This window comes from Botrytis deweyae (assembly GCF_014898535.1).
Source record: "Botrytis deweyae strain B1 chromosome Unknown BDEW_010, whole genome shotgun sequence".
NCBI classification, from domain to species: domain Eukaryota; kingdom Fungi; phylum Ascomycota; class Leotiomycetes; order Helotiales; family Sclerotiniaceae; genus Botrytis; species Botrytis deweyae.
Window position 1 is genome coordinate 724966 of NW_024066217.1, and position 20526 is coordinate 745491.

The 20526-nt window shown below is 40.3% G+C and overlaps 5 protein-coding genes across 5 annotated transcripts; 4 read left to right on the forward strand and 1 right to left on the reverse strand.

The window, feature by feature from the left end:
- Window positions 1-2092: 2092 nt before the first annotated feature.
- EAE98_005298 (uncharacterized protein) lies at window positions 2093-3717 on the forward strand (the record flags this gene model as incomplete). Its single annotated transcript, XM_038952920.1, has 5 exons — window positions 2093-2795; window positions 2869-3228; window positions 3291-3349; window positions 3415-3516; window positions 3604-3717. The coding sequence occupies 5 exons, from the start codon at window positions 2093-2095 to the stop codon at window positions 3715-3717; spliced, it is 1338 nt and encodes a 445-aa protein (XP_038810762.1).
- Window positions 3718-4185: 468 nt separating this feature from the next.
- EAE98_005299 (uncharacterized protein) lies at window positions 4186-5592 on the forward strand (the record flags this gene model as incomplete). Its single annotated transcript, XM_038952921.1, has 5 exons — window positions 4186-4206; window positions 4260-4305; window positions 4364-4467; window positions 4527-4640; window positions 4702-5592. 5 exons carry the CDS (start codon window positions 4186-4188, stop codon window positions 5590-5592), a joined length of 1176 nt encoding a protein of 391 aa, XP_038810763.1.
- Window positions 5593-5717: 125 nt separating this feature from the next.
- Window positions 5718-8334, reverse strand: EAE98_005300 (uncharacterized protein; the record flags this gene model as incomplete). Its single annotated transcript, XM_038952922.1, has 6 exons — window positions 5718-6478; window positions 6556-6634; window positions 6690-6953; window positions 7010-7308; window positions 7370-7989; window positions 8045-8334. 6 exons carry the CDS (start codon window positions 8332-8334, stop codon window positions 5718-5720), a joined length of 2313 nt encoding a protein of 770 aa, XP_038810764.1.
- Window positions 8335-10771: 2437 nt separating this feature from the next.
- On the forward strand, window positions 10772-15325 carry EAE98_005301 (uncharacterized protein; the record flags this gene model as incomplete). Its single annotated transcript, XM_038952923.1, has 3 exons — window positions 10772-11313; window positions 11366-12026; window positions 12074-15325. The coding sequence occupies 3 exons, from the start codon at window positions 10772-10774 to the stop codon at window positions 15323-15325; spliced, it is 4455 nt and encodes a 1484-aa protein (XP_038810765.1).
- Window positions 15326-17467: 2142 nt separating this feature from the next.
- On the forward strand, window positions 17468-19994 carry EAE98_005302 (uncharacterized protein; the record flags this gene model as incomplete). Its single annotated transcript, XM_038952924.1, has 4 exons — window positions 17468-17550; window positions 17599-18143; window positions 18193-19411; window positions 19478-19994. The coding sequence occupies 4 exons, from the start codon at window positions 17468-17470 to the stop codon at window positions 19992-19994; spliced, it is 2364 nt and encodes a 787-aa protein (XP_038810766.1).
- Between the last annotated feature and the right edge of the window lie 532 nt (window positions 19995-20526).

Sequence of the window (20526 nt, forward strand, 5' to 3'; positions counted from 1 at the left end):
TAAAGAATTCTGATAATTATATTTCTAATTGAAAATATTTAATATAAAATTGGAAGTTTAAAGTAAGGCTGTTTTAAATAACTATAAACTAATTATATTTAAAGATTATACTAGTTGCCTTTATATTTCATAATACTATATTAGCAAAACTTTGTATAATACAACCATTTTGAAAATCTTCTATTTTATACTTATTTTTAAAAAGATTTTATATTACCACTTTAAAATATATCCTAAATCGTTTTTTTAGGATTTTGTATAATATTGATATTATAGTAATTATAATAAATATATACTTTATATCTATAAATTTTATAATATATTAGGTGTATATTATATTTTATAAGTAATTAAAGAAAACTTTAATAATTACTATATCACTATTTATTAAAATAAAATATTTTAATTAAAAAAAGAAAATATAAATATTTATATATATTATCGATTTTCTTATAATTGTTATTTTAATATTTTATAAATCTGATTTTAAAAATTAAAATAACTAATTTTTTCGGTTTTTAATAAAGATTAAAGAAATAATTATAATAAGTTTTTAGAATTTAATCATAATTCAAAAAATATATATAATTGCATTTATTATACCACAATTATAGAAATTTGTTTTAATTATATTTAAATAAAGAATATTATTTCAAAATGAAAGGATACTTTATCCTATAATAAATTATTAATATTATTATTTTTTTAAAATAATTCTTTTAGATTTAATATTTTATATTCATTACACAGTAATAATACTATAGCCGTATCAAAAATAGTACTATCCCCCATACCTTAATTATAACTACTACCTGTAGAATATATACTATTTATCTCTAATATTGTTCCTATATTTTACAATATTAATAAGAAATTGGAAAAAGAATAGCTTATTTGCTAACAGATTTTTTATTAATATAATTATTTATATAAATATTACTTCAATAATAAAGATTAATATAAAATTTAAAAGTAAAGAATTATATTATCTATTTCTTTATCTTAATCTTGATTTGATAAACTATTCAATTCAATAAAGGATATAATAATAATAAAAGAAATATAAGAAAGAAATAGATATTATAAAGATTCTTTAAAGAATTTTGAAATTTGATTATTCAAATAAATATTAAAAGAATAAATCTCACTCCTTTCTTCTTTTTCTTATAATATTTTATTTACTTTCTTTATATTTTTACTATTAAAACTCAGATTTGATTTTATAATATTAAAAAAGATAAAGAAAATATAATCAATTATTTTCTTTTTAAAAATAATAATGATTTGTTTTAGTATTGATTTGTCAATAATTTACTCTAAAAAGAAGAATTCTATAATTATATTTACAAATTGAATATAATAATATTATATATTTGTATTTAATAAATCTAAGATTGATTTTGTTTTCAATATATAAATATTATTTCTATAAATATTTTTAATGATTTTCTATAACTTTACAAAAAAAACCTTACAGAATTAATATCCTATATATATAAAAGCAAATAATTATTAAACTTATAAAACAAATTCATAATTTATAAATATAATACTAAAGGTTTCTTATAATACTTATAATAATTAATTATCAATATAAATATTTCTTTTTTATTTTTATTTAAATAAAAACAAAATATATAACCAAATAGTATTTAATAAAGATTTACTATCATTTGATAAATAATAAATGGATTGGGTTATAAAAGCTGTTTTATCATTAAACTAAAAGCTATGCTACTTAAGTACATCCGCTACGCTTGTTACGTAAGCTACGCTACCAGAGCCTAGCCACCATGCTACCTGCCACACTATTTATAAGGTTATTAATGTTTTTACTCAGCGTACAAACCATAAAGGAGTCCTAAGTTGGCGGTGAGGCGGTTTAGGGGATAGCAGTGGCCAACATAGACATTAAGACTCCTCTCTCGGTGGATTTGGAGTCCGAAATGCACGTCTTCTCCTTCCCAGGGTATGTCTAAGAGGTAGGTACTTGAGATTTATGAAGGAGATCTCTGGCTTTCCCAATTCCCATTCTCTCCTCGTATTTCGTCCGTACTCTTCTCATATCTGCCAAAATTGAACATACGCAAAAATGCATCTCAATTCCCGTCCCTGCAATATTCTCTCTGTTCTTCTGCTCTCCGCATTTCCCAATCTTTCTTCCTGTGCTGAAGCCGTATCTTCAACTCTTTCACGCCCAGAGATCATCGTTGCACCCATCCAACCTGCCAAGGCTCACTTGGCAACTACTGCGCTTTCTACCCCCCGAAATCGCACTTGCCATGTTTCCTCCTTGGGCTCTGGCCGCGATGATTCTCCCGCCTTACTTGCCGCCATCAAATCCTGCAACAACGGTGGAGTTGTCCAACTAAATGAAACTCTCTACACAATCTCCACCGCGCTAGATCTTAAATCTCTTCAAGCTATCGACTTCAACATCTCAGGCACCATTCAATTCTCCTCCAACATAGCCTATTGGACTGCCAATAGTTTCAAGTATGCTTTCCAAAACAGCAGTGCCTTTTGGCAATGGAGTGGAAATGACATCAATTGGTATGGAGGAGGAACTATTGATGGGAATGGGCAACCATGGTGGGACGCCTTTGCTAAAGATAGTACTCTTGCACGACCGACATTGTTCGTCATGAATGGAGTGACAGGAGGAAGTATGAGCGGGTTGAAGATGAAAAGTCCACCGAAGTGGTTCAATCTTATCACGGGCAGTCAAGATGTGCTTGTTAGTGGGATGACTTTGACGGCAGTGACGAGTAATTCTAATCCGGTTAAGAATTCCGGTGGGTTTCCCCTATTATTTACCGACTTTCATTCACTTTTTGGTGGATACATTTGACTAACGAGTGCTCAAAGACGGCTGGGACACTTACCTCTCTTCCCATATCACAATTCAAAACTCCACCATCCTTAACACCGACGACTGCGTATCCTTCAAACCCAACAGCAGTTCCATTATCGTCCAAAATCTTGCATGTACAGGTTCTCATGGAATATCCGTTGGCAGTTTAGGACAATACGTTGGAGTAACTGATATCGTTGAAGATATCTACATTTATAACAATACACTAAGCAAAGCCAGTGATGCGGCGAGAATCAAGGTCTGGGCAGGTGCAGTACCGAATTCAGATGGAAGTCTACCTTATGGAGCAGGTGGAGGTAATGGCGTTGTGAGGAATATTACGTATGACAAGATGACGGTTTCTAGTGTTGATTGTAGGTTTCATATTCTTTTGTCAAAGATTGGGTTATTTTCTTTACTAATTGGGAAATGGTAGACTCGATTGAACTCACTTCTTGCTACATGCAAACTACTGCAAATTGCAACGCTTATCCTGTGAGTACTTTACTTCTTTGTACCTCACAAGAATTACAAGAACAACTAGCTGACGATTCTCCCAGACGAAAATGACAATTCAAGATGTAGTATTCAAAAACTTTGTTGGTGTCTCAAGCACGAAACATGACCCTAAGGTCGGAACTTTGGTGTGCAGTAGTGCTTCTGTAGGATATCCCTTTTATCCCAAGTCACATAATTCTATTTCAAGAATTGTGACCCTCTTTTGAGTGACTCAAGACTAACGAGAGTAGTCATGCATAAACATCGCAGCTCAAAACATCAATATCACCACGCCGAGCAAGAAAACTGCAACATGGACTTGTACGAACGTGAATAAGACTTTGTTAGGAATCAATTGTGTTTAAGGAATATTGAAATACTCGATCAGGTGATAAGGAACGAAGAAACAGTACATTAGTTGTTTAGTAGTGGTTGTTGATGGCCGAAACATGTTCTCCGGCAGGAGGTTGGTTATTATGAGACGAGGAGACCATCGTAAATCAATGACAATGAAAATATCAGACACAACTTTGACTATATGACAATATCAACAATGTATATCGAAGATATGTAATTGAACAGAAATTTTGAGAGGCGGGAAATAACCAACAGGTTTATTTGACACTGCGAACCATGAACCACAATGTCATTTCAGGATCGAACACAAGGTATAGCTCACCGGTAGTATGTTATTTGAATTTAGCGAGAATCGAGATAAGAAAGCGGTGACCCCAACACAGCGGCAGAAAAGAAGACTTGCATTTTACCCCTCTAAAATATTTTTGAAGAAGTTCGTCATAGACATCACTAAAAACACTCGAAAAATTATCAATATGCCGACCGAATTAGAAGAGGTAGAACTCAACTCCTATTCTTTTCATTCAAATCATGCTAACTATTATTGAAGCTCGTCGATTTCATATCGCATGGAAACACTCAAGTGCGGACGATCGGTATGTTTAAGATATTTGAACCACCCGCTCAAACTTCGACTGATTTGCGCCAATACAGCCGTCGAGAATTTGATTCCATATTCATTATCGCAGCCTTCAATATTCAAGACGAATGAGCTTCTACCAGTAAAGGATTTAAAATTACTGGTCCGCGACTACAAAGTACGACTGAAACCTCGCGAATATCATCGTTAGTAGAGGCGCAACTAACGCCTGTACAGCAAATAGCCAAAGATGCAATGACAATTCTCATAAACCTGTCGACAGACAAGGAAGTTTTGGAATATCTTGCGAGTGATAAAGAGTTCATCAATACTTTATTCAACAAATTGACAGTATGTCAATCTCCTACCTTGATCTTTGAATCGACAATATTTAATAGCTCTTCACTCCTAGAACCCCGCAGAACCAAATGCAAATCTTATTGCTATGCTATTCGCAAATCTCGCAAAATGGGATGACCTGAAGGAGATCATATTTCTTGAACGTCCTGCGCCGAAAGAATTGACCTCGAATAATCGCGCGATCGATCAACTGATGGACCTCTTTGTGAAGGGTGCGGATGGAACATACAATAAAGAGGCTGATTATGACTACCTCGCATATTTGTTTGCAGATCTAGCCAAGCACGAAGAAGGACGAAAATACTTCTTGACAAAACAAGAATACGATGGGGTTGTACCTCTCACAAAAATGACGGTTTTCACCGAACACAAATCAGACATTCGCCGAAAAGGAGTTGCATCGACGATAAAGAATGTTGCGTTCGAAATTGAATCACATCCTTCATTCTTGTCAGAGGATGAGATCAATATCTTACCATATTTACTGCTACCTATTATGGGGAATGAGGAATTCGATGAAGAGGAAACCATGGCAATGCTACCAGATCTACAATTATTACCACCAGATAAGGAGAGGGATAGTGATCCCGTCATCATGCAAACACATGTGGAAACATTGATGTTGCTCACAACCACAAGAGAAGGGAGAGATATCATGAGGGAGATCAAGGTTTACCCAATCATAAGGGAATTGCATTTGAAGGTTGATCACGATGAAATGAGAGAGGCCTGTGAGAGACTGGTACAGGTTTTGATGCGAGATGAGGAAGGAGAGGAGAAAGTGGACGCAGGTATGAAGACTTTGGCTCGAAGATCTGACAAACCTTCCTCCTCGCCAAAACCATTCTCATCGCAGTCAAATGGTATTGCAGGAAGCTGGGCATCACAAGATGCAGAGGACCCTGCATCAGATTCGGATGATGATAAGATAGTAGAAGTATAGATTTAAAATATTGAATACAAAAAGTTCGTTTCTTCATTTGTCATACCAATGTCATCTCCCATTTCATTTGAATACACCAAATGCCCCCTATCCCTCCCAACAATACTTTCCTCCAAACCACCCTCTCAACTCAAGGTAAAACTATTACTAACCGCCGTGAAGGGACTAATCGTGCCCAAAATATTCTTCGAATCCCCATTATACCTAACTCTATAGGTGCCCGCCGTTGTTCCATCTCCAGTTCCCGTCTCCCAACTCACAACCACACTACTAGTACCCGTCAAGCCATTAACTCTCGTCCAAGTATACACCAAATACCAATCCTTATCATCTCTCACCGTTGTCCAATTCCCGTTCGAACCCAATTGTTCAACCGCCGTGAATGTACCTTCCAATCTTAAGTTATTGCGAGGATTAGCTCCCACGAATGTCGTGTTTACTACAGATCCGATCTTGTAGGATGCAGCTGGCTGAACGGATACGCTGCCAAATGACCCGCTATCATACGCTACCCCGGTTATAAAACTTAAACTCGAGTTGACGTTGTTTGGTGGGCTGGGTCCCGGGGCAGGCTGACTGGTATTAGTAGCGGAGAGATATCCAATAGCGGATGTGGTGAGATGAATGTAAGCATCTAGTTCATGTTGGCCGAATAAAGTTGAAGCACCTTCGTAGCGTTGGATGGAATATTCCTCGGGGGTGGCGAGATAGTGAGCGTATGTGTTTGCGGGACCGCCGAGAACTACTTTGGGGGTGGCGGTGGTTATTTTGGAAGATACGGCTGCGGCGGAGATGGCGGATTTCCAGCGTCGCCCAGACATGGTGGTTGCTTCGGAGGGGGAGATGATCATTATTAGTTGTCCGACGCGAAGGAGTTGCACGTCGACTTGAGCGAGTTAGCGGGTTAAGGCAAGTTTGGTGATGTGAGATAAATGTTGAGAACTGAGTTGAGAAATAACTTACCAATATTGGGAGACCAAGCATAAGGACTTGACATCTCACCCACGTCTAAAAGAACAGGCTTGGGATATTGACAAGCGACCTGAAGATGATTAATAATAGATCTATAGTCAACGCCCATATGACTGGGAACATACCTGTTGAGCAGTTGGTACTCGGAGAAGACCAGATACCAGACTCCAAAGAGGATTTGAGGGTGCACCTGGATCATTTTGTACAAAGTCAAAGGCTCCCGGTCCATCGGTTGTACCGGCCGCAAATGAATATCCTAATGCTGCAGGACATGTTTGGACAATCGATCCATTTGCGAGAGGGAAGTCATAGTATTGCATATCTTGGAAGAAATGGAATGATTTGACACTTCCTCCCACGATAGGAGTACCGACCGAATCCAATGTGTTCTATAAGGATCAAAATTTGAGCAAATTACTCTTGACGGAGGGAAGAAAAGACTTACATAAAGAGCTTGAGCTCCGGTATATTGTCTCTGTCCAATGATATAACAACTCTGCGTTCCCAAATCCAATGCTTGAAACGCCGGGCCTCTACCATGACATGTCTCAGAGATACCGGCACAAGTACTGTTCTCTAGGGTACATTGTTGACCAGAACCATCGTCGCACCAGGCGCCAAGAACGTTTGGTGAGGTGTCTCCGACGCTTGACTGTGAGAAACCAGCGACGAAACCTGGAGCGGCTTTAGGGTCTTTCAAGGCCGCTTTCTCGAATAGATAAGCTGCCACTCCTTTATTATCGCCTGAATTTATAGTGCTTAGTCAGAAGATGTATCTCTCATAGGGAATCTCTGAATAACTTACCAGTAACATGTGTGTTGTTTTCCAACATGGAAGTACCATGAACACTGAACCATGTTAAAACGCCAATATTCAATCCATCTGAAGCCCGCTGGAATCGAAGCATAGATAATGTCTTGTCAACATTGTCCGTATATAATGCCCTTTCCGCTGCAGGGTTGGCAAGATATGCGTAAAGACTACGGTTGATATTTGCATCTGTGATGTTTGTGTCTCCGGTGGTTAGATATCCAGTAGTGAGCGAATCATGGGCCCTCTTGATCGAGAGAACTGCGCCATCAACAATTGCTTGATAGCTTTGCTTATCGAAACCCAATGAAGTGATTTGCGGTAAAAGATAATTGTAGTATGCTCCAGGACCAGAGTGTTGATGTGTTCCTGTGACGGCAATATTGTTTTGCCCGTAGATTGCATATGCCGGCCCCAAGGCAGCTAATCCTTGCAGTATTCCATATCTAATTGCAGTATCCCCAGATGCTGTGTCGAGAACCAAGTAGACAAATCTGTTGGCAGGGGTGTTTACATCACCAACAATAAAGGCTCGGGAGTAAATGCGTTGACGTAGCCCTGTTCCGACTTGTGGGAGACTAGCATAGCCCATAAAGTTGATTTCAACAACAGGACTATTGAGTGACATCAGTATAGCAGGAGGATGTAGGGACCAAGCTCGAGTCTTACCCTGTGATATCAGCCTTGCCGACTCCAATGAGATATGGGTCACCTGTTGCTCGAGTTTCGTGTTCATGATTATTTGCCCATCCAGAACTGGTATTGGAAGACTCGTTGATTGGCTGAACGTCTTCAATCTTTGCAAGTCCCACAACTAATGCAGTAAATGCAGTGAACAAAACAAATCCAGCCAATATCAAGAATATTGCACTTGCTAGAGACCTTTTGCGAGGAGTTTCTGGTCGCTCACTGTCCGATTTTTCGTCGGCCGGAACCTGTGAATATTCAAACCTCGACATGATCAATGATCAAGGTGCGAAAACGTAGCAAGAAAAGAAACATAAGTAAGAGGATAGTAGCAGGTAGATAATATATCATCCAAAAATAATAATCATATCGGTGTGGCTCGCGTGGTAGCATCATTGTTACACGTGCCATTTTTTGACCATGCAGAAAAACATTTGATTGAAGAATCTCACGGAAGTTTGGACCGATGAAGTACTCGCGCATGGTAGTTTTCAATCATGATAGCATTGCTTGTACCTCAATGTAACGAGGGGCTTGCTGATCAATTTCTTCTTCAGTATCATCACCCGATTGCATCCCCTGACGAGCCTTTGTACAACCTATAGTTTCGCTTGAATCTTAGGAAGTCAATTAAAATTGCTACTGCATTAATGATGCCTGTCCAATAGATAATGCGGGGGATTAAGCCTTCATGGTTTATCTCGAGTCTCTTCGCATGGGAGCTCGGGGAACCTGTTCTTGATCATAGACTGTTAGATTTGGGCAGGTCGTTAAAATAAACCCCTGACCGGCTGCAACCACATTGACTTCTTGGCATATTTGTATCGCAACTTGAACATGGTTGATTGATACCAATATCTCTTGCCAAGGTACCCTCCTTCTGCGAGAATGGGGGGGTTTTAGGCCGAAAAGTAAACGTGAAGAACTCATTTCTGCAATCCATTTGTACAAGTGCATAACTTTAGCGCAATAGAATTGAGTTGATAGGATATTGAAATAAATGTACCGCAAGCCACACAACCTTCGCTAGCACTTAGATTCCTCACGTCGGCTTGATATATCAAAGTGTGAGTTCCACGTGAGCTAAATTTTCCCCATCTCTGAGAAAGTAATTGATGGCGTTCTCATAAAGAGATATTGATGAGAAACCGGATGGAAGGAGACTTCTTGCATGAAATCAAAATCATATGTCTGAAACTATGATAAGATTTGATGGTAAGTACCAGGTATTGGAAGGAGTAGATAAGGATCAAATTGATAGCTGAAGTGAAGTGTGCATGATGTGCATGTGCGTGTATTAAGCCTCGGCTGCTAGGTTAATTGATTGATCTCGTGACTTTGACTAACGTTCTCGAGTCCTTGCAGCCAACCTCGCCAACTTCGCCAACTCTTCGGATTCCCTTCGGAAAATACACTTTACAGCGCAGAATTCGTAGGAATACACCCAGGGAGTGTCAATAATTGTTCCTCAACGAACCGCTCGGGCCGATCTATATTATCACAAACTTCAGCCTCAAGCTGGTTTTCAAAGCTTCTAGATTGTAGACAATTAAGTCGAAAGACCTACCACGATGGTCAGAATTGTCAAACCGTTTAGCACAAGAATCGGCTTAGTCCCCTTCAAAATCCACACATCATTAGCTCGAGTTGGCCATAAAGGATTGTTTCTCTATCGAGTAATGGATCCCGGAAATATATATCGGTCGAAGCTGTCACGGTGTATTCAAGAAACTGTGATAAAGAAAGCGGAGTCGGAAACCTTTGCATCTCCATTTAGCGGCGAAATTATTCGCCTAGATGCTGCATTTCAATTGCGGAGCCTCGAACAAACCAAAGGATCACGTTAGCTATACTCCATTTGTGTGTGTAGAGATAAGAAAGTTGGCAAAGCCCTCCGTGAGTTTAGAATAAAGGTACTAAAAGAAAAAAGGTATGTGAAAGATGCTAGAACTGAGTTCGAAAGATAATCCCTCAGAATTCTGAGGTTGACTACACATCCCATGCCGATTGTGTCACTGCATGTCTGTCTGATCTGCAGAGCGCCTATACAAGCAATGGCGAGGATCGATTCGCCAACTCAAACGGAGATATATTAACAAGATTCGATTCTGGAAAACTACTTCAATCACTATTCAAATACTTTTAAAGTGACTTCGATGGTCACACTCGATTGGTAGCACACTTGAGACTTGTCAAACAATTCCGGATCATCTGAAATTTTCAGCAATGATACGCTATTACAATAACGTTTCCTGTTTTGGAAGTTCCATTGTCGCTTTGTTATAAGAGAAATTCCCTGCTGCCACATCGAAGTTTTGGTAGTTCAAATTGCTTTATATTTGTTCATCTTGCAAGATGCTACTACGTCATTATCATGGTTGGTATCATTGATATATTTATTAACATACGATGCGTAGATCTCTAGTCTCTTGGCATTCTGGAAAAGAATTAGTATATACTTCTAGAACAATGTTCTTCTCAAAGATTGTTTTTTTCGATAATGATCGTATTGTTCTTCACGCTTCGCTTAACGAACAATACTAAGGGGAAACACCACGATTAGTCCTCGACTAGAAGTGATGTAGGTCTGATTATTATTGCAGAAATTTGGACCATGGTGGTTGCAGTGTTGCTTGATGTCTTCTGCCCATTCTGCACATATCCTTCTGATGTTTTCAACACCATTTGTCGGACGCAAATTTTATTTCAATGACAATATTGAAAGGTAAAGGCTCGAAGAGTCACAAAAATCATAGTCATTCTACTTCTACATCACGCATCCGACTGCCTGATGATGACCAAAATTCGTCTATTGAATTGCGAAGTATCAATGACTATCAAGCCGATGAAGACATCAAATCATCTTTCAAGTCCCTATTCACATTTACGACAAAAAAGCATATATCCAACATAGTTCCATGTGTATTATTTGCAATCATTAGCGGCGTTCTCAAACCTATATCGGCAATATTTTACGGAAATATCTTTGGTACTCTTACAAACTTTGGGGCCGGTGTTCTCACAGCAGAGGAGACCTTACAACAAGTCTCGAAATGGTGCATAGCTATAACTATTCTCGGAGGCGCGGTATGGTTGTTCGAAGGTCTGTTTCTGTGCTCGTGGATGGTGTTTGGAGAGCTCCAGGCTAGAAGCGTGCGCGAAAGAATGTTTGCCGGAATGTTGGAGAAGGACTTGGAATGGTTTGATCTACGTAAAGATGGCATCGGATCATTGTTGATTCGAATTGAAACGTATGTGGAATCTATTCACTGTTGAGTTTAAGCAATACTGAAAGAACAACAGCCAAATTCGAGAGCTCCAACTATCCACATCCCAGCCTCTTGGGTTCCTCCTGTTTGAGACTGCGAGCGCATGTGCAGCTCTTGGGACTGCCTTCTTTTACTCTTGGAATCTGACTCTTGTAATTATAGTGACATTTCCAGTCGCCGGTGGAACACTTTATCTGATCTCTAGAAAGATGGGTCCAGCAATCGAAGCTCAGAAAAGTGAGCTATCACAAGCTTCGAAATTCACAAATACAGCGATTACAGCTATCGATACTGTCAAGGCATTCAACGGACAGGACCAGGAAGTTTGGCAGTATTTATTAGCAATTAAACGATCAACAATCCATTACATGATCCAAGCCAGGTCAAATGCATTTCAATTTGGGATTACGAAGTTTGTCATGGTGGCTATCTTTGTTCAAGGCTTTGGGTATGGTCTCACTTTGGTCGATCATGGACTAGATGCCGGAAAGGTTCTTACGACCTTTTATGCTTGTTTGACTGGAATGATGGCTATAGAAGTTGTTTTACCACAATGGCTTGTCTTGGCAAAAGGAATGTCCGCTGGAGCGACTCTCAAGTCTATCATGAATCAAGTGGATAGAGGAGGGGTTGCACAGTATACAGAGGGATTAATGATGCCCAAAATTTGCAGCGGTGATATAGAAGTCAATGATGTAAGTAAACATGGCCACAGTAGACCGTCAAAACTGATTAAGATTAGGTTACATTTGCATATCCTTCCAATCGACAACATAATGCTCTTGTAAAAACAACATTCTTCTTCCCTGCTGGCGAAACTACTTTCGTAGTTGGTAAAAGTGGTTCTGGGAAGAGTACATTAGGAAACTTATTGCTCAAATTCTACGAACCACAGGAAGGGAGTATCTTGATAGATGGCCAACGTATACAAGATCTCGATACCGATTGGCTGAGACGCAATATTACTCTCGTACTGCAGCAGAGTGTGGTATTCAACGAGACTGTTAGGAAGAACATAGAGTTTGGCAAGGAAGGAATAACCAATGAAGTTGATATCATGGATGCCTGTTCTGCAGCCAGTCTAGAACAAGTAATTGCTGATCTTCCTGATGGACTTGATACTCTGATCGGTTCTAAGGAGAGACAACTAAGTGGTGGACAGAAACAGCGTGTTGCATTGGCTCGAGCTAGATTACGAGATGCACCAATTTTGATTCTCGACGAAGGAGCCAGCGCCCTGGATCTTACCAATCGAATCAAAATCATGGATAATATTCGAGAATGGAGGAAAGGAAAAACGACAATCATTGTGACTCATGATATTTCACAGATATTAGATGATGACTATGTTTACGTTATGGAGGAAAGTAGGGTTGTTCAGGAAGGTTATCGTAGAAAACTTTCTGCGAAAGCTAATGGTACTTTCGCTACATTCTCGCCACTCCCGGAATTGCCTGTGGAACAATCGATAGACCTTTCTAACATTAGAAGAAACTCGGACCCCGGAACACCATTAACCGGAAGCTTTGAAGACTTTGTTCAAGAACTGACACCTCGTTTCTCCACACAGTCTACACTCTATGGCCCAAATGCAGCAGATCGTAGGTCCTTGGATATATCAAATAGACGATTGTCTCTTGGATATGCTTCAATAGCCTATGCAAATGACCTACAATCAAATAACATTTGGACATCGGGGACTGACAGTTCACGTTCAAGGTTTGATGGTTTGCAGAGACCCACCTCACAATTTCAGAAATTCAAAGCGTCAGATAGTAGGCAGTCCAAACATTCTATTCGGCCGCCAAGGTATCAAGACGCAGGATTCCAGTCGATCCCAGAAAATCCCTCAGGCGAGCCAAGTTTTGATAGAAGCTCTCTGGTTCAACGCCACCTCAGCTTGGTGTCAACCAAGACGAATCGAGACTCCAAAGTTGTGCCAATCGATTCCTTGTTGGAATACTCAGATGAATCCACCGAGAATGCGGATGAATCCAAAGAGATGAACGAAATGGGTCATCTCAAACCCGATACTTTAACTAAGATCTTGAAGACTGTTTGGCCAATGCTGGACAGAAAAGAGCGCATAATTCTCTCAGGTGCATTCGCTGCAGCATTCATTGTGGCAGTATCAACCCCAGCTTTTGCCATAATATATACCAAACTTCTCGACACTTTTTACCAAAAGGAGAATCGAAACTCGAATGCTTTAAAATGGTCGCTTATCTTACTCGGGATAGCTATCATTGATGGCATAGCATGCTTCTTTTCGCACTATGCTCTAGAACGTGCCGGACAAGCTTGGGTGAGTGCTCTACGCGTAGAAGCATTAAAAAGAATTCTCGCACAACCTAAGTCATGGTTTGAGGAATCCAGAAATTCTCCTGGTCGGTTGAACGAGGTTTTAGATAGGAACTCTGAAGAGATGCGTAATCTCGTTGGTCGCTTTGCTGGTATTGTATTTACAGCATTTTTTATGCTATTGATATCAATCATATGGGCTTTTGTGAATACATGGAAACTCACATTAGTCTCAATGGCAACTGGCCCAGTTATATACGCTGTCACCAAAACATTCAATCGCGTGAGTGGAAAATGGGAAAATAAATGCAACTACGCTTCTGAAATGACAACCAGCATATTTTCAGAGACTTTCTCTAACATCAAAGTGGTTCGGGCTTTTACTCTGGAAACTTATTTCGAGAAGAAGCATACCAAAGCTACAGAAGAACTTTATAAAGTTGGGAGAGTACGAGCAAACTACTCGGGGTTACTTTGGGGACTTACAGATGCGATGTCCTTCTTCATCACTGCAACTATCTTCTATTATGCCACGGTTCTCATTACCAAAAGAGAGATTAGTATCGCGACTGCACTACAAACTGTCAATCTTCTACTGTTCGGTATTTCAAATAGTACGAATATGCTGGCTATGATACCACAAATCAACTCTTCTCGCGTTACAGCTACGCATATGCTTGAGTTGGCTAATCTTGATTCATCTTCCTCCCATGAAAATAAAGGAAATGAACGACTTTCGACAATTTTTCCAATCAAATTCAATCGCCTTTCATTCACATATCCTGCTCGCCCCGAAACAAGAACGATCTCATCTTTTTCTCTTTCCCTAAATCCTAACTCAACAACTGCACTTGTCGGACCCTCCGGCTCCGGAAAATCTACTATAGCTGCTCTGCTTATTGGTCTTTATCCACCAGATACTTCAATACCACCCCCGTTGACATTCAATCGAGTTTCTATAACCAACTGTCACATTCCGTCTCTCCGAGCTTTCATCTCACTGGTCCCACAAACACCGATTCTGTTTCCCGCCACTATTCTCCATAATATCATTTACGGTCTCCCAGAATCTTCATCCTGTGCTAATCTTCCATCTGCTATCGCATCAGCCAAAGATGCTGGGATCCACGAGTTTATAACGTCGCTTCCACAGAGTTATAACACGATGGTAGGAGATGGAGGGCAAGAGTTATCGGGAGGACAGGCCCAGAGAATTGTGATATCGAGAGCGCTGGTTAGGAAACCCAAGTTATTGATATTAGATGAAGCGACGAGCGGATTAGATGGCGGTAGTGCGGAGGTGATAAGAGAGACTGTGCAGAAGTTGAAGAAGAGAGAAGGAATGGCCACGCTGGTTGTAAGTCATACAGCTGAAATGATGAAGATGGCGGGCCGAGTTGTGGTGATGGAAGAGGGGAAGATAGTCGAGAGTGGTGGTTTCGATGAGTTGAAGAATAGAGTTGGTGGGAAGTTTGGGGCTTTAGTTGGAGATGATTCAAGGGATACTGCGGCGATGGAGGAAGAGAATGATATTGGAGAGGGCAGCAGTAACGCTGGTGGTGCTGCTGATAAAGAAGGTGGGTTAGGTATTAGGCTTCCTGGTTATGAGGAGGTAGAATTTCATGCTGGAAGAGATACACCAATTCGAGATGCAAGAAGGAGAGATACTTGGCTGCGGCAAAAGAAGCATTGAGATGCGATTTCACTCACTATCGTTATCAGAATTTCATAAATTTGACAAGTCTAAATTCAATCATTTGTGTTCACACTTTCCTCTTGGTTTCTGCTAGAATGGGTTGAAGCATATATGGTGCATACAACCATCCTTGGAACTTGTCCATACATCAAGAAAGGAAAATAAAGATAAGATTGCCCCAACATGTTTGAATTTGCTTGATGAAATGATCATTTTTATCAATTATCTGATTTCTATCACTCTTTTCATCCGAAAATGTTAGTGATCCCGTTCCCCAAATTAGCGTTGCTCACTAGCTGCGTGAGTTACTGAAACGAGATTTAATCCGAGTCTAACATGACAGATACTGTTCTATGATAGTCCTTGATCGGAAAGACAGATGAAGAAATCAGGCCGAGGAACAACAAGCAGGGAAACGGAACATAGCGCAACCTCCCAGAATGATGTGATGGTTCCTACCAGGCACCAAGATTGATACAACCATACCCCATTTTGACCATAGAAATTAAGATCTCCCAATACACTCCTTCAGATCAAACGAAAGTGGGTCATCGTGCAATCCTAACGACCTTAACTGCGATATATACCTCGATTAGGGTTTGGCTCGCGAGAGGATTTGGCGATCTTAATTTGAATTTCGCTCTCACCATCAAAGCTTTCAGGATTGTCAGTCATTCCGCGACATAACTTCGCTATCAATATTACAATGGGTGATGAATGGCTGCAATATATTGTGGGTAGCAATGATGTCGTTAATTTATGCGTAACTGCCGTAGGGCTGGATGATTTTCAAAGGGGGAACCAGTGGGTGTACGGACTGACGGGACACTGCAAAAATGGACTTGCGAATATCCTTTGATGTATTCCGATATCAAATAATCAAAAAAAGAATTTGTTATAGACTTCAATAGATGGGAAGTATCCCGTCAATCCATGCACCACCCACGAGTGGGGGTAACAAAAAGAAAGAATGTAAAATTGCAACTTCATTATCGTAGATATACAACAAAAATCGCAATCTTTTACTGGCATGAGTTGAGTGGTAGCGGTTTCGAGGAATGAGAAGAACACACAGCGTCATAGGTGCTCTGAGTACCTTCGAAGATATTCATACTTGTGGCTTGTGGCTCTGTAAAAGTTTAAACGCTCGAATCGGTAAGGTTAGTCTTACAGCGCTAAATTCGCCTCAACGGTGGCTTCGAGCGTATAACACTAATTTGACATAGCCGCCCGCCAAAACTCTCGAGAAAAACTTAACTTGAAGCCATGAACTTATTCTCATCTTGCTATCTCATTTGTTTATCTTACGACTTGAAATTTGAAAATCACAGTTGATACTTCACTCAGGACCGAATTCTACCAAATATCTGATGCATGTCTGCAGTGTTCCATAAACAGTGATTTAACCTGTGGACTTTTCAAGATCACCATGAGGTCCTTTTCGTTGCCGTGGTTGGATAGTGTTACATCGGAAAGAGAGACGTTATCCGATAAACCCCACAATTATCCTGGTATATACTGGAACCAAGGATCAGGAGAACAATCGGCAATACTACAATGAGGTCTCGCGTCTTTCGCACGTGTGGCTCGGTAGTAGATATTGAGGTTCACAATCACTACTTGAGTGTTGTTGATGTTCTTGAGACTAAGACCATCTAAAAATCATTCACAGTACTATGGACTATCAAGTGACGATGTCATTGGATAGAGTACATGATCAGCACCCTAAAACACGCCTCGTTCGATAGCTTTGAATTTAGTTTAGGCCAAATATAGAAGAAAATTGGCATGTTGCTTCTACAGAATATGCTAGTTGCACAATGGTAGAGTAACACCACTTCCAATCACCTTCCTATTTTTACCATTCACCAATTTCATCTCCTATAGAAGTCTTAGGTCGTACTGCGTCATCAATTGCTATATTTCCCCCCAAGAGAGTATGCAGTCTTATATCTCTAGTTTATCCATGCGCCCAACATTAGATATAGCCTTTCAAGTGGCCTTTATCAGACAACCTCCACAACATCCCATTCTCGGAACATTATATGCTAGGGTTGTGGAGTTCTTATAAGACCTCTCAAGGTAACCACGAAGTTTCTCCTTCATCTTTTCAAGCTATTCATAGCGCGTCGACGAATTATGAATTCAGTTTTGATCATTTCCTTTCTCATACTGGACATTGTCCAAGCCCAAACCGATTACTCACAATATGTGAATGTGTTGTAAGTTTACAGGGCTCCTTCGATGCAGATAGTCTCTAACTAACTAAGTACTGGAACACAAAATGGAGGAAACGATTTCCCGGGTGTTGCTCGACCTTGGGGAATGGTCAAGCTTGGCCCCGATCTTCTCATTCAGGGTACCGACTCATATTCTGGCTATCTTCCTAATGGAAATTTCTCAGGCTTCAGTATGATGCATGAGCAAGGTACTGGAGGTGCACCTAAATATGGAACGGTTGCCCAATTACCTTTGGTTGGAACAATCACCAACCCTTTATCAAGTATCACTGTCGGCAGAGCAGTTCCTGACCAAGGCTCTGTGGGTTACTATCGGGCACAGACAAGTGATAATGTTGTTGTCGAGCTTGCTTCTACCTCACACGCTGGACTCTACCAATACACGTTTCCTCTCACAAGCACCGGGAACAACATTCTGATTGATGTCAGCCATGTGGTGCCATCTTTCAGAGGTCAAGGCTTGAGTCAAGCATACGATGGAGGAAGTTTTCAAATATTTTCAGATGGCCATTATGAGGCATCTGGTGTATACAACAATGGGTGGAATAGATCTCCTGATTGGACGATATATTCATGTAAGTCTAATTTTTATGATACGATTTCCGATCTAATCAATTTATCAAGGTGGCTATTTTAACGTAACACCTTCTGCATCGAATGTATACATCAATACTGGTACTGGTAGTGTCATCCAGCCCAGCAAATCAGCTACTTCGGCTGACTTGAACACTGCCGTTGGCGGGCTCTATACATTCAACACAACTGCTGTTGCATCAAGAGTTGGGATTTCCTGGATTTCCAAGGAAAAGGCGTGCCAAAATGTTAACGACGAGATCCCGAATGATTCCACATTTTCAAATGTCGTTTCTGACACTAAATCTGTTTGGAACGATGAAGTTCTATCAAGAATCACAACTAATTCAACCAATGCGACCAATCTTGGATTGCTATATACATCCATGTATTTCATGAGTCTTCTTCCAACAAATCAAACAGGAGAAAATCCAGGATGGACTTCCACCGAACCATATTATCAAGACATATTCACTCTTTGGGATTTATTCCGTTGTGGTACAGCTTTACTTCACGTCCTTCAACCCACTGTCTATGAAGAATACATTCGCTCCTTGATTGATATTTGGCGTTTCGATGGCTATATGCCCGATGCTCGCTCCTCGAATTATAATGGTCGAACTCAAGGTGGCTCCAATGCTGATAATGTCCTCGCTGATGCTTATGTGAAAGGTGTAAGAGGTCAAATCAATTGGGATGATGGCTACGCAGCCATGGTGAAAGATGCTGAAGTCCAACCTAACAATACCGTTCCACCTGACCCAATGGCTCCGGACTCATCAACAAAGGAAGGACGAGGTGCTCTACCTGATTGGAAACAATATGGCTATATCACTCCGACATATAGTCGTGCCGGTTCTCGAGCAGTAGATTATGCATACAATGATTTTTCACTTTATCAGGTAGCAAATGGATTGGGAAACACAGAAGATGCAGCCAAATATCTAGCTCGCTCACGAAACTGGAGAAACCACTGGAATCCCAATTTGACTTCTATCGGATACTCAGGATTTGTGGTTCCTCGCACAGCAGCAGGTTCTTCAACGCCTTTTGTTGCTGTGGATCCGTTGACTAATAATGGATACTGGGGTGATCCATTTTATGAAGGTAGCTCATGGCATTATTCTTTCGGCGATGTTCATGATATGAATACTATTATTGAATATATGGGAGGAGATTCCACATTTTACAAGAGATTGGAAACGATGTTTACCGTTGGCGCGAATCCTAACAACCCAGGAGGTATTATCTTTGATGGCACAAATGAAGTGTATGTATCTCATGTTCTATATCAATCGAGACAAAAACACTGAAGCAACCAACTAACAAATCTCAGTACATTCAACGTCCCCTACCTCTACAACTTTATCAACAACCAATCTCGCTCGACCTACCAATCCCGAAAAGTAGCCAAAACCTACAACCTCTCTCCGACTGGTCTTCCCGGCAATTCGGACGCAGGAGCCATGCAAACATGGCTCATATGGAATATGCTTGGTCTTTATCCCATCACCGCGACCCCCAATTTCCTAATCACATCTCCCTGGTTCGAATCCATAACTATAGATTTAAGCCCCAGCGGATCTTCCGCTAGCAATCGCAAAACACTCACCATAACCAGTACAGGCGGTGACGGGAATGGGGATTCCAATTACTACGTGCAGAGTTTGAAGGTGAACGGTGTTGATTGGAATAAGAATTGGGTGGTCTGGAGTGATATTTTTGAACAGGGAGGAAGCATGGAATTTGTGTTGGGAAGTGAACCGAGTGGGTGGGATGAAAATGGGGAGAGAGTGCCTAGTCCTGCTTCGGAGACGGCTGCAGGGACGAGGAGGTTTAGAAGAGAGATCTGAGCAGATCTCTGGAGAGTTTAGATGAACGTTGGACTTCTTGTATATATAATTATGCGTTTTAATCACTCCGTGGGCTTGGAGTTTTGATAATGGGATGGAGTGGCCCGAGTGGATGAACATTTCGTTGGTAGCCGTCTTTTCAACCTTTCGTTTCAACAGTATATTTTGATTACTTTCAAATTAATCCCGCAGTCTTCTGGGAGCAAATTTAAATCCCCTTTTTCTTCTTTGGATACAGGTGAAGATTTTCTAGAAACCCTCACATCAAAGGTCATTTCGGAAGGGGGTAGGAGTCTTGGCATTGAGCAATGACTAATCAGAGCAGCGACCTCGTTCCCGATCAGTGCGGATTTCAGTTTGAAACTGCAAACCCTTATACATAGTTTATTGCATGAATATATCGTACGTTGATTGGAAAATTCTTCTACATAACCTCCTCTATATTTCTCAGCTTCGCAACTCTGGTAAGTGTTAATACTTTCGAGAATATTTGTTAAAGACTTAAGCGTGAGCTGCGAATTGATATACATAT